This window comes from Epinephelus fuscoguttatus, linkage group LG11 (genome assembly GCF_011397635.1).
Source record: "Epinephelus fuscoguttatus linkage group LG11, E.fuscoguttatus.final_Chr_v1".
Taxonomy (NCBI): Eukaryota; Metazoa; Chordata; class Actinopteri; order Perciformes; family Serranidae; genus Epinephelus; species Epinephelus fuscoguttatus.
In genome coordinates, this window is record NC_064762.1 from 10,957,810 (window position 1) to 10,974,940 (window position 17,131).

The following is a 17,131-nucleotide window of genomic DNA, read 5'->3' on the forward strand; positions in this document are numbered from 1 at the left end:
TCCCTTTTGATGACTTCACCTGTGTCTGACTGTCTGCCCCGCCCTGATTAGCCTCACCTGTGTCTCAATATCCTTCCCCTCACCACAGTATTTAGCGTGTGTCTTGTTTTCTTATTGGATTTGTTTGCCTTTACTGGTCATCCTTCTGTGTACCCAACCAACCTTTTGACCAGTGAAGACTGTTGTTTTACCTGAGCTGTCTCCAGAGTCATACATTTCAGGTCCACTCTCATCTGGTTCATCAGTTGATACATCTGCACTTTCACCGGCTGGCTCTGAGGTGGGTGGTTTGTCAGTCTCTTGTTAAAAAAGTTACAAAACGATCCATTGTGGTTCACAAGAATGTCGGTACACTTGGAATAATAATACAGCTAATTAGCCACTAAGCTTACCACTTCACCGTGTTGTTACGGATAAATGCTGCACAGTGATTTAGCATTAGCTAGCACACATGACTGCACAAAGATTCATGGCTAACAGTTAGCCTATCATCAATAGAGTGCCCCAGGGATGATGCTTTTCTGTAGGCCAACACTTAGTGACCATCGCACTTGTTCCTTGTCCTTAGATTATTGCCGAAAAAAACCTCTGTGGCAAGTATTTTTGATTCTTAGACACTTTGCACAGCAAGATAATATCAAATGAACACCACTTTCATTTTCAGTTGCATAAAAAGACCTTAGAGAAACGAGTACTGTCTGTGAGTACTGTCTTTAAGAGTGTGTGCAGCATAAAGATGACTATAATGGTGTTTGTATAACAGTCAGAGAGGGAACCAAAGCCAAGGTATCGAATTGTCAGTTTTTTATTCATCAAATTCCAATTAACAATAGACAGACAGAAACATAACTGTGATAAACTGTACATCCTACATCCTTCTGTTACATCCTCTCTTCTACTTCAGACACTCGTCTCTCTTTGCTCTCTCCTTCCTCTCCCTTGTTCTTCAGACTTCTTGTCCTCTCTCCACGCTCCTCTCATTCAGAGCTCCTCAGAGTGGAAAGCTGAAGGCCAGAGGGGAAAATGAGGTGTTCATCAGTCCAAGTTAGTTCATCAATCTCAGTTATTGCAGGTGTAAATATTAAATCCCAACCTGCAGTTTCTTAGCTGATATTACCATACCTTGTGAGCAATAAATATTTCAGTGGGAACAGACAACTTTTCACCGTGTAACATTTCCAAGTGGTGTTATGGTTGGTGCCACTGTCACAAAGACAACTGGATGCACATGGACACTCAGGCTCCTCTTTACTGTTTGTGTCATTCTTGCTATTGCTTGTTTTGGACTCTAATTTTAAGCATACATTTTATATAGTTTGTTCAACCCAGTCTGACTCCGAAGTCGTCAAATAGGAGTGCTTGGTCAGTGACTTCTGGCAACAGACACAGACAAAAAAAGCTGTCCTTTCACGTCAACATTACAGATGATCTTCAGGGGGAAATGTGGCAGGACTATAATGCATATAATACAGCTAATATGTATTATAGTAGCACAATTATCAGGACTGAGGACAGAAATGAGCTCTGCAGTGATCAAGCTGTGCGTATGAGACAGAAAGGGAGCGAAGGTGGAAGGTGGACTATTTTATGCAATGTTTCTGTAAGTTATTAATACTGTAACTTACTCAGAGTGCTACTTCACTACTTTTCGTCCCACTTGCCTGAACTGCCCCTGGGTTTTTATTTATGTTTTGTTATCTTGTGGACTTTGTTTTGGGGTTTTCTGTTTGTGTTTGTCCTTGTTTTATGTTATTAATTTGTGTTAATCTGTTTCCTGTTTTATTTTGTAGATTCTCTCCTAATGTGTCGTGTCTGGTTTTACTTCCTGTCCTGTTTTGAATGTTTTGAAAAACGCCTGAAATACACACACGCACGACCAGGACCTATACATGCATTAAATGGAGAGACGTCAGGGTGAAGTGGCTGTCTTGGACAGGCACCCTGAGCAACTGGGGCTTCAGTGCCTTGCTTAAGGGCACCTCTGCAGTGCCCAGGAGGCAATTTTGCACCTTTCCAGCTACCAGTGCACACTCCATGCTTGGTCTGTACAGAGACTTGAATCAGTGATCCTCCAGTTTCCAAGCCAAGTCCCTATGCACTGAGCTCCTGCCGCCCCATATCAGTGTATTTATTGTATAATATCATTGTAATGTAAAATCTATAATATTATACAACTGTAGGATTGAAGAAAATGCAATGACTAACTATTCGTAGATTCAGTTTGCTACCGAAGAATAAATCCCACAAAGTCACCTTTGTGAGTGGGTTCTAAGAAGAAAATCTTCAAAGGAACAGTTGGTGAACGAGGACCATTGTTATCTTAAATTAATATTTTCCATCAAGTTACAAGCAAAGAATCCACAGTTTCATTTTACAGCAAAAGCTTGTCTATTTCCATTTTAACCTGACTGTATGAAAGGTTTTTTTCTTCTGTTTTGCTGCTCATGTCTCAGCCTTGAACCTTCTCCTCTGTAAATTAACAGCTCCTTTATGTTTATGATAACAGTAACTGTGGCTAACATATCTTTCTGCTCCCCAGTCTTATTCAAGAGCATCTATTTATCAAGTGTTGTATTGTGAAAAACATAAGCCTCCAGTTCAAGTTTTCACTACAGTTAATTAGCAGTATTTTTAATGGGCCGTTGGTTCTGATAATTGAATAAAGAAGATGAGACTTATTTTATGCCTAATGTATCTGTGCAATTTAGCGGGTTAAAAGGGCGTCATATTAATTATAACTGTGTTAGTCAGTGAGTGATTACGCTCTGACAGCTCCATCACTGCTATTATCTGCACAGCCAGGATTATCACAATGAGCATATAGTTTGCTTTTCAGTGCATTCTCATGCTGATTAATAATCAGTTTATATTCTGAATATCAAAACCTTTCACCCATGATTTGGTGCATGTAAATATCATGAATAAGACGTTAAGAATCTTATTCATGATATTAGTTATTAATCATCATCATGGATAAATGATCAGTTAGTATGAGGTGATGTTTTCTTACATGTGAGGGTTTCAGTTAGCTGGTGAATACCTTCCTCCTCCTCATCAGGAGCTACCAAACTGGCCGCAAAAGTCCAGATCATCTCCAACCAATCGGTGCTCTCCTGAGTGGCCGGGACTCCAACAGGGCTCGATTTTACTGGGCGATAACCAGCTGCATAGAATAAAGAAATGGAACAATGTAAGTAAAAGTAGGATGAAATGTTTTAAGAAGTAAAAATTTAACTTGAACAAGTAAACAGGAAATGGACAAAATATCAGGAGCACCTACAAACAACAGTCTCAAAAAGGTAGTATGTATAAAATAGCATGTATACTGTTTGTATTAGGGCTGCCTCCTTATAGGCGACCAAATGTTAGCCGACCATAAAGGTCATTCGTCGGCAAGATTTCATTGGTCGCTTAGTCGCAGAAAAAGAAACAAAAAAAAAAACAAAGTTGAAACTCTATTAGGAGCTGCACCTTGTCAAAATATTTCAAACCCTATATGACTGGACCATGTGGGAGTTTAATTTGAAAGGACAGACACAGGAAGTGTCCACGCTGAGCAGTCAGACAGGAGTCAGGTTAATTTCCAGGGCTGGTACCTGCGGTTATTCCACAGGCTCGTTAATAACATGTCAGGCAGGAAATCCAAAGTGTGGGATCATTTTGAGAAGGTGAAGGACGAACCCAAGGTGATATGTAAACTCATCTTCATTGGTCGACTACAAACATGACGTATCATCTGAAACATGGAAGTAGCTACATGCCCATTAGCCCACAGCGTCATTAACAGGCAGCTCGCTCAGTGTGTGACGTGCACTTGTAGATAAAATATAGGCCTATATTAATGAAGGTTCATTAGGACGGTTTTGTATTTCTCTGTAATAATTTAATAATCAAACTGATATCATAAACATGTGGGCGACTAGTTGACTAATGGCCCTAGATGACAACTGTTGGATGACTAGGAATACTCATTGTCAGAGGCAGCCTTAGTATATATTGTATAAAATAAATGTGTACGTGTTGGAGCTCACACACTGTGGTTTATATATGGACACTGTAAGTCTCAGCTTGGTCAAACAGGTTGACAGATTAGATATATTTAAATTTAATACAGGTGGTGAATGTGATATGTGTGATAGGTCAGGCGTCTTTGCTTGCCTCTAGCCTTCATACCCCTCTTGGCAATGGCAGGAGGAGGAGGGAGACCTGAGGAGAAGAGACACACGAACAGAACTTTAACAGAGAAAGCATGATGTGAAGAGGGACAAAGAAAAAGACACATAAAAGTAGATAAAGCCACACAGGAGAACAACAATCAGCGACCTTCACCGTGACGCATATTTTCAGTCACTCACGTACAGCTTTAGATGTATTGTTTTGCAGGCAAACATGATAAAAAGACTGGCACACACTTTTCATCTTACAGAACATGTTAGGACTTACTGTATCTCTCTCTTGATGATGCGGAGGACATGCTGGATGAGAACACAGCAACAACACAGACAAGATTTCAGCAGCATTTCAACAGTTTTATCAGCAGCTCCGACGCTGACACTGTCTGTCCCAATATAGTGTATATCTCACCACTACAGTGTCACTTGCTAACTTTTGGCTTCCACTCCAGTGGTTTAAATTACCACCTTAAACACACCTGCCAAAAAAAAAAAAAAATTCTAACAAGGCGACCTTTGTAAATGGTTCATAAGTTCTAACTAATGTCTTTTTCAATGGTTAATAAAACAATTAGCAATGCTTCTCAGATCAGTCAGCTATAAGACAATAATTCAAATAGAATTTAGGATGCAAGGTCTGTGTTTGTCCTTCTCCAGTAGCTTTGTTTCTGTAGCTCTTTATTTAATCAGGTAGACCGCTTCAGTGATTGGTTTGAGCCCTGATCTGCTGGGAATCAGCTGCAGAGAATCTGAGGTAAAAATCCATTCATTAACCAATTATTGATATTTAAAAGTGCAGACGTGATGGATAATCATACAAATAATTTAATAATTTATCAAATGACTGATTATCTGTTGTTGGAGGCTTAGAAAGCGAGAACCTACACTGTATGATGTTTATTGACAACGTACCAACATCATAAGCCACTGACAACTCTTCTCAGCACCCTTTATCACCAGACGTGGAGATTTTTTAACACAAAAAAAAGTTTGTCTTGTTCTCATTCCTGGGGTATCCAATATGGCAGCTTGGTTAGTGGTTGTCAGTGTCAGATTCCAAAGCACAAAGAACCCCTTATTGTCTGTATGAGACACAGTGAGCTTTTATCTAACTCAATTGTAAACCCATACACAGCAGTGACGTAGTATAAAGAGCGAGACAGTCTACATGAGGTAGACGGGTCAAACAAAAGCAGGACTTTTACCCAGAGGACCAATGTTCGTGTCCCATATGAAACTAAAAGTTCTTTTTTTTTTTAAACAATGGAACCTAGTCATTGATATACCCATCAATATACTTATTTATTTATTAACCTTTATTTAACCAGGAAGATCCCACTGAGATTAACAACCTCTTTTTCAAGGGGAGACCTGGCCAAGATAGGCAGCAGCAAGTATGAAGCACAGTTACAAATTACACAGATAAAACACAAACAAATAGTATTGAATTTACAAGCAGATTATGAAAAACAAGTACATGTAGTGGAGCCAGCCTCAAGTATTCTTAGTTTGGATTTAAAGGCGCTCAAAGAAATTAACCCTGTTAGTTTCCAGTCATTTTGCAACATATTCCATGCTGAAGGTGCAGAGTAGACAAAAGCCTTTTTACCCAATTCAGTACGTTTGTTACTTAAAGTAACAAACGTCCCTAATTTAATTCAAATCATGATCTTTTTTCTAAATCTAACCAAGTAGCAGGGTTTTCCATACATCCCTTTATTTTATTTTTGGAGCTCTCTGTTTCTCTGGGTTAGTGAACACATAAAACAATCCATTGTTTTTCCAATCTACATTAGATAAAACCGTCTGCATTGCCATGGAAATTGCAAGATCCGCAACCCGGTGCTGGGTCTAACCTGTGTAACGGCAGCAACAGAAAATCTGTTTATCCAACGCACCCCTACCCCCCCATCCATTAGCTAAACATACACCAAAGCAAAGCACCAAATATAAAATCTAATTTTGTGGGAAACACTGGAAGTAGTTGTTGACATTTGTGAAATATGTGCTCTTACTTGTGTATGAGCTTTTATTTTGAAGATGACAATAAAGATTCCACTGCCCTCCTCATGGAGAGTTCCAGTCAAGCAGAACTGATGCCTCAAAGCAGAGTCCTGCACAGGGTACCTGACAGGTAAACCCCAGAAAGCTGTGTAAAGGGTAAAAAAATATGCGTATATTATATATATATAAATTCATGGGTACTGGCACAGGTAAAAGTGGGAGTGAACAAAAATATATTTTTTAATTTTAAGAATAAAACAAATGAAAAAGATGTGCAGTTTGTGTGTAATATTTTGGTACCCAAATTACTCTTATCAAGCCGCAATTCCTTTTTTGAAAGTCAATGACACATGTTGAACCTCTGACCCCTTTGACCCCGACGTGGAGGAATCCAGAGATAAAACTTTGCAGCCTAAGGATGAGGTGGCAGCCTTCATCAAGTTCAAGACACCCAAGGAGGATCGTTTTGAGGTTTTATGGTGGAGGAAGGAGCATGCTAAAATGTTTCCTAACCTGGCAGTGATTGCACAGAATGTTTTCGCCATTCCAGCATCAAGCACCGACAGTGAAAGAGACTTTTCCTCCGCTGAATTTGTAATTCAAGAACGGAGAACCCAGCTTAATGTAAGCGACTGTAGCCTGTGTGTGTTTAATCACAGGTGTGGGTCGGGTTGCAGGACTTTCATTAACGTGCACAGGCAGATGCAGATTTGACTTAGACATAATGACAGGTTAAGCTCTGGTACTGAGCTTTACAGGTGTTGGCAGGTGCGGGTTTTCAAAGATGTACCTGTGCAGGACTCTGCCTCACAGTCTTTAATTGCTCTGTCACTAGTTTTTGGTCTAGCACCAGGCACACACGCCAGAAATGCTGCACAACTCACCTTTGCTAACAGTTTTGTTTCCTAATCTTAAAATAGTTTTGGGTGATGAAAGCTATGTGGGAACACAGAACTAAAATTTATTTTGAAAACACACAATGCACGCAACAAGTGAAAATTGACACGTTGTCCCTAGACGTCCAAAACTCATGCTAGAGGCTTTCTAAAGCATAATTGAAGCCTAGGGCTGCTTATCTAAACAGCCTTAATAAGGGCTTTATTAACTGGTAATAAAGCTGTTAACTACAATTTATAAATCGCTTTTAAAGGATGACTTAAATGAGAGCGCTATCAAGATATTTACTGATTCATTACTGTTATTATCTGTGTTTTCTGATGACTTCCACCACATATAATTTTGCGGACTCATTAGTGAATGTGTGTGTTAAATGCACACGGCAGGAGACGGGTAACGTCAGGGTTCAACGGTTAACAAAGCCGGTAACGTTTCTGGTGCTTAATGATGCAAAGGAGGCATTTTAAAGCAAAGCCAGTCAATTACACCCAAAATTATAATTATTTCAGTTTTATTTTGACACTTCTTTGCTCTTCACGACGGCTTTGTCCCAGCAGCTGCTCTCATTAATTGATCTTTTTAATATTCCCCCTCCCAGGTGGGAGAAGCTTTGTGCCTGTTTGTTGCCCAGTGTGGAGGAGGCGTATAATGGATCCTCATAAACAGCTGATTAATGCACTGACATTTCTTTGATTGGCACTCCACACAGATACACCAGGAATAGAGAGCTAGCTTCCCCCCTGCCAACTCTCTGTTGTCCCTTTACTGCCGTTACTCATTCAGTCAGTCTCTCTTTCACTTTACTTTTCCTCTATCCTTCTTTCTTTGATTCTTCTGTCTCTTTTCTTCCTCTCCACTTTCTATAAATCCATTTTCTGTCTCAGTTTTATTTTCATGCTCTCATCCTGCGTCTCTAATCTCCCGCCTGCGTCTCTAATCTCCCGCCTGCGTCTCTCCACCTTTAGTTTGTGTAGTTTAACAGTCACATCAAAATGATAAAACACAAAGAAAAGAGATTAAAAATACAAATTGTGCCGCAGAGATAAAAGAATAAACCCAGAGGCTTCTGAGAAACCGTCAGGAGGAAAAGAGCAGGAAGTGGCTGTAAGAAACAAACCAGAGCTGGAGAAGAGAAATGACGGAGAGATTTATTCTCTTTGTTTTTCATTATTTTTATGCTTTCCTTCCTCCCTTCACATCTTTCTTCCTTCCTTCCTTCCTTCCCTCAATCCTCTCTTCTTATCTTCCTTTACTTCTCCTTCCTTTCTGTTTTCTTTCTTTCTGTCTTTCTCTCCTTCTATTTTCCTTTTTCCTTCTTTCCTTTCTTCCTTACTTCCCTCATCCTCTCTCCTTATCTTCCTTTCCTTCTCCTTTCTATCTCAGTTTTTTTACTTCTTTCTGTCTCTTTCCTTCCTTCCTTGACTTCTTTCTTTCTTTCGTTCTCCTTCCATCTTTCCTTCCTCCCCTCTTTCCTTCATTCCTCCCCTTGATTCTTTCACCCCTCAATCCTCTCTCCTCATCTTTCTCCCTTTTTCTCCAATTTTTGCTTCTTCCCTTCTTCACATCTGTCTTTCGTTCTATCTTTCATTCTTTGTCTGTCTGCCTTTCACTTTCCTCTGCCCCTCCCTCAAGCCTCCCTCTTTCCTTTTTTGCAACTTTCCCCTTCTCCTTCCTTCCTTTCTCTTTTCTTTTTTTTACTTCTTCTCCTTTTCTATCCTTCTGTCTTCCTGTCTTCCTTCCTGGATGTTTTTCTTTTTTTCTCTCTTTCTGTTTAACTCCCTTCTTCCTTCCTCCTGTTTTCTCTTTTTGGTTTCCTTCCTCCCCACCTTCTTTCCTCTCCCTGCTTTTACTTTTTCCTTCTGTCCTTCTTACCCTCTTTCTCTCAATCCTTCTTATCTTCATTTCTGTCTGTTTCTCTCTTTCCTTCCTTCTTTCTTTCTTTCCTCACACGTGTCACTCACTGAACAGTGATATAGTGAATAAGTTTTAACACCCTCGTCATTAATGTCTGATCTCAACTAGAAAATAAACATTGGATGCTTTTAACATTTCATCTGTCTCAATCTAAGTAGTTTCCCTTTTCAGAAATAATCACATACATTAGGAGGTACTCAGATTTTTCTGCGTCTCTGTCAGAGAGAGAAAGATTGAGAGTTTGATTTAAGTGTTGGTGGTGGTGCTGCTTTGTCTCCATGCGCTCTGTCTCTGACATAGACTGTGTTTTTCTATACTGTATGTCTACGCAAGTGTTTTTGTCTCCCCATTTCTATACTATCTGTAGGCCTATTATTTTGATGCTGCTTCTCCACACACACACACACACACAGAGCTCTATCTCTGCTCTTTCACAACGACAGGGCGAATTGCATTTCTTCTTTATTGTCCGAGAATGTCTCCTCGCTGTTTCATTTACACACACTGGCCTTTATTGAAATGTCATGATGGGAGAAAAGCCTTGTGATTAAAAACGCAGCCCGGCATTTTGTCATTGTCAACTTGCAAATATTTGCCTCAGAAAATGGAAGATAACCACAACGTACAGGAGACGCTTTGCCTTTGTGCACTGTGCATTTCCTCCTCAGCTCAGCACTATCCTCGGCCCTGGGATGAACGTTTCCTCGACTCAGAGTAAAGATTTCAAACTTTTATTGATATCGCCACCTGACATATGGAAGATAAATGAATCAATCTCATTCAGGGACTCTGTATTTTCTTCTCTCCGTTGAAGTTTTTATGGATTATCATGTTGGCCACATCAGCTTAAATGTATTTTTCAATGTCAGCTGTCACCACAAAATAAATCTGCAAAATTGCACAAATGATTCGGTTTGAAAGATTTACTGTCGTCATTAGACACAGTAGTTGTAACCCAGCTCTTGGATGTCTGCTGTAAACTTGTGTATCACACGGCTTCTTGGTCGTTGACCATTGTTAGCAGGTCCAAAGGAAACAAAGACAAACATGCAATCAACACCAGTAACCCATGCACACTTTGAGTTGTCATGCTTTAAAAAAAGGATATAAGAATACACAAACTGGAGACAAATTAAAGACAAAAAACCCAAAATGAATGAAACGTTACAACTAAAGATGCTTCCATGCAGTAAATTTACCTAATTGCTCTCTACCACCATCATCAAAACACAAATAATGGTGTTCAACCCTCTCAAACAGTGTCAGATATTTGGGAGAATTTATTATAAGTACTGAATATTGCAGTGACTGAACACCTTTCTAGACTTTGATGTTATTTCTTCCCTTTAATTTGCCATCTATCTGTAGCTGAGAGGCTGACAAACAGTTTACATTTGAAAGCAGGCAAAAAAAAAACCCATCCTGAGCAAACAAGTTAACAAGTTTCACATCAGGAAACTTCAGGATGCTCAAAGGGTAAATCAACCCTGAACATGAGAGCTAGCATGGCTAGTAAGCTAGTCACACATGGTACTATGCAATTGCTCCGACGGCCCATTACACCAGAGCCCCAAAAGTTTGAAAATGTTCCACTGGAGTGAAAGCCCATTTGTCTAACAGGGCATTTTCTGGAAAACAAACGCCCATACACACTCTCCCTGCAGTTAGAAAGATTCATGGCCTGCAATCAGTCGGCCCTGCTGCCGCATGTTTCACACCCTCTGTTCAACTTTGGTGATGTTTGACTTGCAAATTTGCACTGTTGACCAATAGTAAGCTATTTTAAAGGAGCTACCCTCTGACAAAATGGTGAGTTGGACAGTCAAAAATGGAGGACGCTATCACAACTTGTTGCACCGACAAGTATAATTAAACCCTCCTCTACTAACTGCTCCACAAACAGGAAATGGATTTGCACTTGCTAAATTATAGTCATGTTAGCGACTGAGCAAAAAAAAGCTCATTAATTGGCATTCAGTATTGACTTATTGTCCTGTCAGTGACTGAACTATTGAGCTAGCCAACTGACGTAGCATTTTAAGACTTAGCCTTTTGTCCTGTTAGCAACTAAGCTATTGAGTTTGCTAAGTGACATTTGGCATTTAGACATTTAAACGTATTGTTATGTTAGCAACTAAGCTATTATGCTAGCTAACTGACAGTTAGCATTTTTTGACTTAGCCTATTGCCCCCTTAGTGACTGCGCTAACGAGCTTGCTAACTCACATTTAGTATTTAGACATTTATTGTCCCGTTAGTGGCTTTGCTAACAATTGGTAACTGACATTCAGCCTTTACTTAATTTGTCCTTTCAGTGACTAAGCAAAAAAGCTTGCTAACTGAAATTCAGTATTTAGACATTTATTGTTCCTTTAGCGACTAAGCAAACAAACTTGCCAACGTAAATTTAGCATTTAGATTATTATTGTCCTGTTAGGGACTGAGATAAAAGCTTGCTAACTGAAATTTAGCATTTAGACATTTAGCAACTAAGCAAACGAGCTTGGTAACTGAAGATTAGTATTTAGACATTTATTGTCACATTAGAGATTGAGCTAACAAGCATGCTAACTGACATTTAGCATGAAGACAAGTACTGTCCTATTAGTGATGAGCAAACAAGATGCTAACCGAAATTTTGCATTTAGAAGTTTATTGCCCCCTTCAGTGACTGAGCTAACGAGTTTGCTAACTTAAATTGAGCATTTAGATTTATTGCTTTGTTAGCGACTGAGCCAACGAGTTTGCTAACTTAAATCTGTCATTTAGATATTTATTGTCCTGTTAGAGTCTGAGTAAACAATCATTCATTGTCTGTTTTGCGACTGAGCAAATGAACATGCTAACTGAAATTAAAGTTGAAAAGTTGACAACTGGTGTAAAACAAGTGATGGTGGAAAGTTTCAACCAACCGAGAACACGCACATGTATAATAATACCTACACTGGATACCAAGATGGCGCCTATTTACTCCTATGAAATTGCTTGCCTAATGCATATGCCAAAAAAAGTTCTAGCTTCCAGGTTTACCTCTGTAGTGTGCAACCCACTGAATATACGCAGCAGTGTTTCTCTCACTGGCCCTGCCCGTGGGTTTCCTTTGGCTCATAGACTTAGTATTGTAATGATGTTAAATGACAAAATATAAAACCACAATACATCAAAAAACCATGATAAAAAGAATCATAACTGACCTTGTTTGCAGTTCGAGGTGTCCTGTCAACAATTTTACAAACGTTACTTTTACAGTTGTGGTCTATGTGGAAAATGCTTTTTGGGCCGCAGTGGATTTTTCTGCTGTGATACTGCGAGTGGCCACTGGGAAAACTGGAAGCAAAGCTGAGCTGCTTACCTGGGGACCTGAAAGAGCACCAATATTTGTGCTGATTTAGAGTTGATTTACCCTTTAACCCTCGTGTGACCCCTGGACATTTTTGTCCATTTCCAAAATTCAAAACTCCCTCACAGAGAGATTAAAGGTCACAGGGGGGTGATTTTTTGCATGGGGGTGTCATTCTGGGTGAAATTTCAAATTCTCAACTTTCAGCATGAAAATCCATTATTTGACCCTGTAATGCATTTTTATCCTATCCATGACCCTTCAAGTGGACAAATGGCTAAATGACAGGTGGACATTTTTGTCCACTTGAAGGGTCATGGATGGGATAAAAATCCATTACAGGGTCAAATAATGGATTTTCATGCTGAAAAGTTGGGATTTCAGATTTAACCCAAAATTACACCTTGACAAAAATCACCCCTGTGTGACCTTTTGTTGACTGTTTCAGAAAATGGACATTTTTGTCCACTTGAAGGGTCATGGATGGGATAAAAATGCATTACAGGTTCAAATAATGGATTTTCATGCTGATAGTTGGGATTTTCAAATTTAACCCAAAATTACACCCCCTTGACAAAAATCACCCCCCTTGTGACCTTTTGTTGGACACTTTCTAGAAAATGGACATTTTTGTCCACTTGAAGGGTCATGGATGGGATAAAAATGCATTACAGGGTCAAATAATGGATTTTCATGCTGAAAGTTGGGATTTTGAAATTTCACCCAGAATGACACCCCCATGCAAAAAATCACCCCCCTGTGACCTTTTCTAGGACACTACAAAAGTTTCTAGAAAGTGGACATTTTTGTCCACTTGAAGGGTCATGGATGTAACTTTTTTGAAGGGGAACACAAGGGTTAAAATGTTACATACAGAGTCGTACATTTTATAAACTGGACACATAGAAGACAGATCATGTATATCTCGATTATCTGTGGTCTGATGCAGGCAACGCTCCAGTACAAGCAGGCAGTGCAGTCAAACTGTTAGTGGTTTTGCTGTTGTTGTTTTTACCAGGAGATAAACACACGGGGTCGTCACAGTATGATGTGTACTCTTTGGATGAGATGGCAGGTGATTGACAGCATGAGGATGGAGAAGAGGTGAAGGGTTGGGGGTGAAGGAAGGAGGAGAGTGAAGAGAGGAGTTAAAGATGAGTATGTTGGATGTGTGAGGCAGGACTATCCTCACACTGTAGGATAGTCCAAATACATGGTGATGTGTGGGAGTGAAAAGGAGTAGATATGAGAATTGATAGAAAGGTCATTATCACAGTAAATGAACTGCACACTGGAATACACCTTTTACAAAATCAAAGTTATTGATTTCCTGCTGTGTGGTTGGAAGATTGGAGGCAATTTGACCTTTGTGTGTCAGGTCTATTCAGATCACTACAGTGCATGCTATATGCTTTACCATTGTGCTCATGAGACTTAAAGGGAATGCTTTGTTTTACAGGTCCGTTATATCTAAATAATTTATCATTTCTATGAGGTCTTATGGAAAAAGCAATGTAATTTGTTACTTATTAGTGTTAAATAAACAGTTCTTTCCTCCCTTCTCTCCCATTGGAGAACTGAAAAAGGTCAAGGCCAGCTCAGTTTTGATTTGAAGCCCAACATACCGTCTGTAGCAACAAGGGTCGTGCGTCAGTTTGTAGCTTCGTGTTCACCGGCTTCTGTTAAAAATTACATGTAGCCTGTGGTGCAGTGTTTAGCATTGTTGCCCTACAACAAGAGGGTTCCTGGTTGGGGGTTTAGTAATATAACATGTTACCAACAGAATTTTGGGTGATATTACAGTGTCATGTACTGTATGTCATGTTACCACCCAAAATAGTTTATTGTTTTTATTTTTCATTCATCTGAACTGATTCACTTCCGTCGGTGCGCCACCAGAAAAAAACACCCCAAAAGATTGTTTTGTGTTGTCATGTCACTACAGACTACGTTATAGAAGGGTACCAGTCATCAGCACATCTAGGTCATGGCGTACAGTGCGTTATTCTGTTCAGTGTGTTTCTTTTAATAAAACGACATACACCATATCCTGTTCTGCTTTTGCATCTTAAGGCTGCCTGAATACAGCGGGGATAAGGAGCTGGCCTCCAGTATGCTATTTCCTCATCCCAGTGATCGGCACATCTAGGTGATGCTAGTATATGTTGGATGTGTTTCCACTCACATCACCTACAACTCATTCTCTGAACCCATCGGCTGTATTCGGCGTCTGACTTCCGGCAGACGGCGATACAGCCTCTGGGGGTAGACCCGCGATTTTTTGGCATTCCGGTTTGATTTGAGCGGAGGAGGCGAATTTCCGTTTCCGACTTCCATATAAGTAAATATGCTGAACCATTGGTTTGGATTCAGAGTTTGCAGTGACGCCAATTGTGTTCCGCCTCGTTAGTTCACCGCACGGACCGTTTAACTTGGCAACAACTGCAGATGTGATTGGTCAATATCATGCCGACTACAAACAGCCTACAACTGGAAACCAGGGCTCTTCTGCTCTTCTTCCGGAGGCAAGATCTCCAGGGTTTCCCTACAGACTCTACATTCACTGAATGTAGAGTCTGTATATAGAGACTACCTACAACTGCAGAGCAACACCGGCACACAGTCCTGTTCCTACTCATAACTCTCTCTCTGGGAACTGGCAGGTGGGTCTTTCAGCCCTGGTGTTTTAATATGCGCTCGTCATAGTGAGTGACTCACATCCCATTCCGTTTATTGTGCTAACCTCAATATTTGTTCACTGAGTCTCATACCATAGACCCACTAATATTTTTTAATTTATTTATTTATAATATTTATATCTGATAATTATCGGGCTTTGATCCTCTGCCTGACCCTCCCTGTGTCCAAGGATATTCATTTATTTAAAAAGGTCTAGGCTGTTTAACTGTTCTTTATCAATTTCTTCATTTTAATACAAAGTGGTAACCACTGTGTGTGAATGCATGAATGGGTCAGACCTGCAGCACTGGATTTGAAATTAACTGCAATAAACTGGAGCTTCTGTGAAATAACATGACCCTCATCCATTCAAAATCAACATGAGGTGAAAGTAACTCTGTTATATTAATAAGTAACTTAATACTCTGCACAGAGAGTATTACTGTAAAGTGCTTTACAACGTTCAAATGAAGGTAACTAGTAATATGTAGTATAGGCTATTACATTTTGAGAGTAACTTGCCCAACACTGGTCGCTCATAGTGTGAACACATGATGGACAGATATGGGAGTGAGTAAGTGTACAGTATTTCCCAAAATGTCTGACATGCTTTATGTATAAAGTAAATAATAACAGGAATATCATCATGTCAATATGGTGACATTTTTGTTCTGTGTTTTGATTTCAGGGGTCGTTAACAACCCAGATTCTGCATTCACCGAAACGTAACAACACACCAAAGAGCGCAGCACAGTTGCTCCCTCTTGATTTCTCATGTTATGCAGCTTTTCTCTTTATCTCCAGCTATAAATGAATGGCCTTGTAAGCCTGATCACGGCGCCAGTGAATAGGCAGTCTTAAGCAGAACTGAAAATGTTTGAAGGAGATCTTGACTGCTGCTTTTACTTTAATCAATCAGTTACATAGCATCGTTCTCAGGGAAATTCATTTTCTGTTATCTCACGACAATGAAGTAATTAAAGTCTGATCACAGAAAGCGGAATTTGATCACTCGAGACAATTAAGTTATGAGCTGGAGATAATAGGATTAGAAATATGTGAGGAAATAAAGCTGATGACAGTTTCTGTAGTGCAGCAGGCAACGTATGGAATTTTAAAGAACATGTAAACCAGGGAAATCATAACTTTAAAATAAATAAATGTTTTATTTAAAAATAATAACTGCATGTTAACACCATGAAGTGCCCTTTCCATCCATTCTACCAGTGTATGATGTATAAGTGAGAATGAGAAGGAGTGGAGCATGTACTCAGCTGTATTTCTACGCTGGTACATAAACTGTCAGCTGGTGGACTAATATATGTTAGAGTCGAGGTGAATGTGAGTGTGAGAAAATGCTCTCCTTAAAACAGTGTGTCATTTTCAATACGTCCAGCTGTGAAGTGAAGGGAAGCACACAACACTTAAAACACTTTAAACAGTGTTAAAGGTTCAGTGTGTAAGATTTAGAGGGACTGAGTGCATCTTGCAAGTGTACTCTTCTTCAACGTTTGCTTTACTTCCTGGATTTTTCCCTCATGGAAATTCTGACCAATTAAGAGCAGCTTTCTCGTGCAAGGAATTTGATCTGGTCTGCTTGTAAATGCTGCCGTGAGAACATGAATCAACTCTAGGCAATTATACAGCTTTGTCACAAAATTAGTCCCTGATTCAGACCAAAGCAAGAAAACTCTAGGTCTGAAAGCATCCATAAACATCTCATTCTTATTCATATTATGTTACATTTCTGCCAATTTATCCTCCTAAATCCTACACTGAACCTTTCAAGCAGCACAGATGTTGAGATATTATCACTGACATGTTGAAAAGAAAAATTCAGTGGTGTGTCCCCTAATTCAACACATGGACGTTGAAAATAATGACCTTCATGAGAGCGTGCCCACTTTTGAAGTCAAAAATGCCTGAATGGTTGTTGAGAGATGCTCAGATGAAACGTGGATGTGTAAAGGATATGTGAAGAATGGGTGTGAATGAGTTGAAGGAATAATAAAACATTACAAGCCCATAATAATCACATTATGATGGAATTATTGAATGACTGTTGAATTGAATGGTGCAAATAATCTATGAAAAGATGACAGTCACCATAACAATTAATAATCAA

General features: G+C 39.6%; 1 protein-coding gene across 2 annotated transcripts in view; it reads right to left on the reverse strand.

Annotated features, from left to right (window-relative positions):
- Positions 1-789: 789 nt before the first annotated feature.
- The window catches only part of LOC125896762 (triadin-like), a 33,293-nt gene continuing 16,951 nt past the window's right edge, over positions 790-17,131 (reverse strand). For both annotated transcript variants that reach the window (XM_049589618.1, XM_049589620.1), the window contains 4 exons: positions 13,343-13,384; positions 4,159-4,206; positions 3,011-3,163; positions 790-1,004 (listed from right to left, as the gene is read on the reverse strand). In XM_049589618.1, coding sequence (XP_049445575.1) covers positions 982-1,004; positions 3,011-3,163; positions 4,159-4,206; positions 13,343-13,384 — 266 coding nt within the window. In that variant the 3' untranslated portion in view covers positions 790-981. The remainder of the gene's footprint in view (positions 1,005-3,010; positions 3,164-4,158; positions 4,207-13,342; positions 13,385-17,131) is intronic.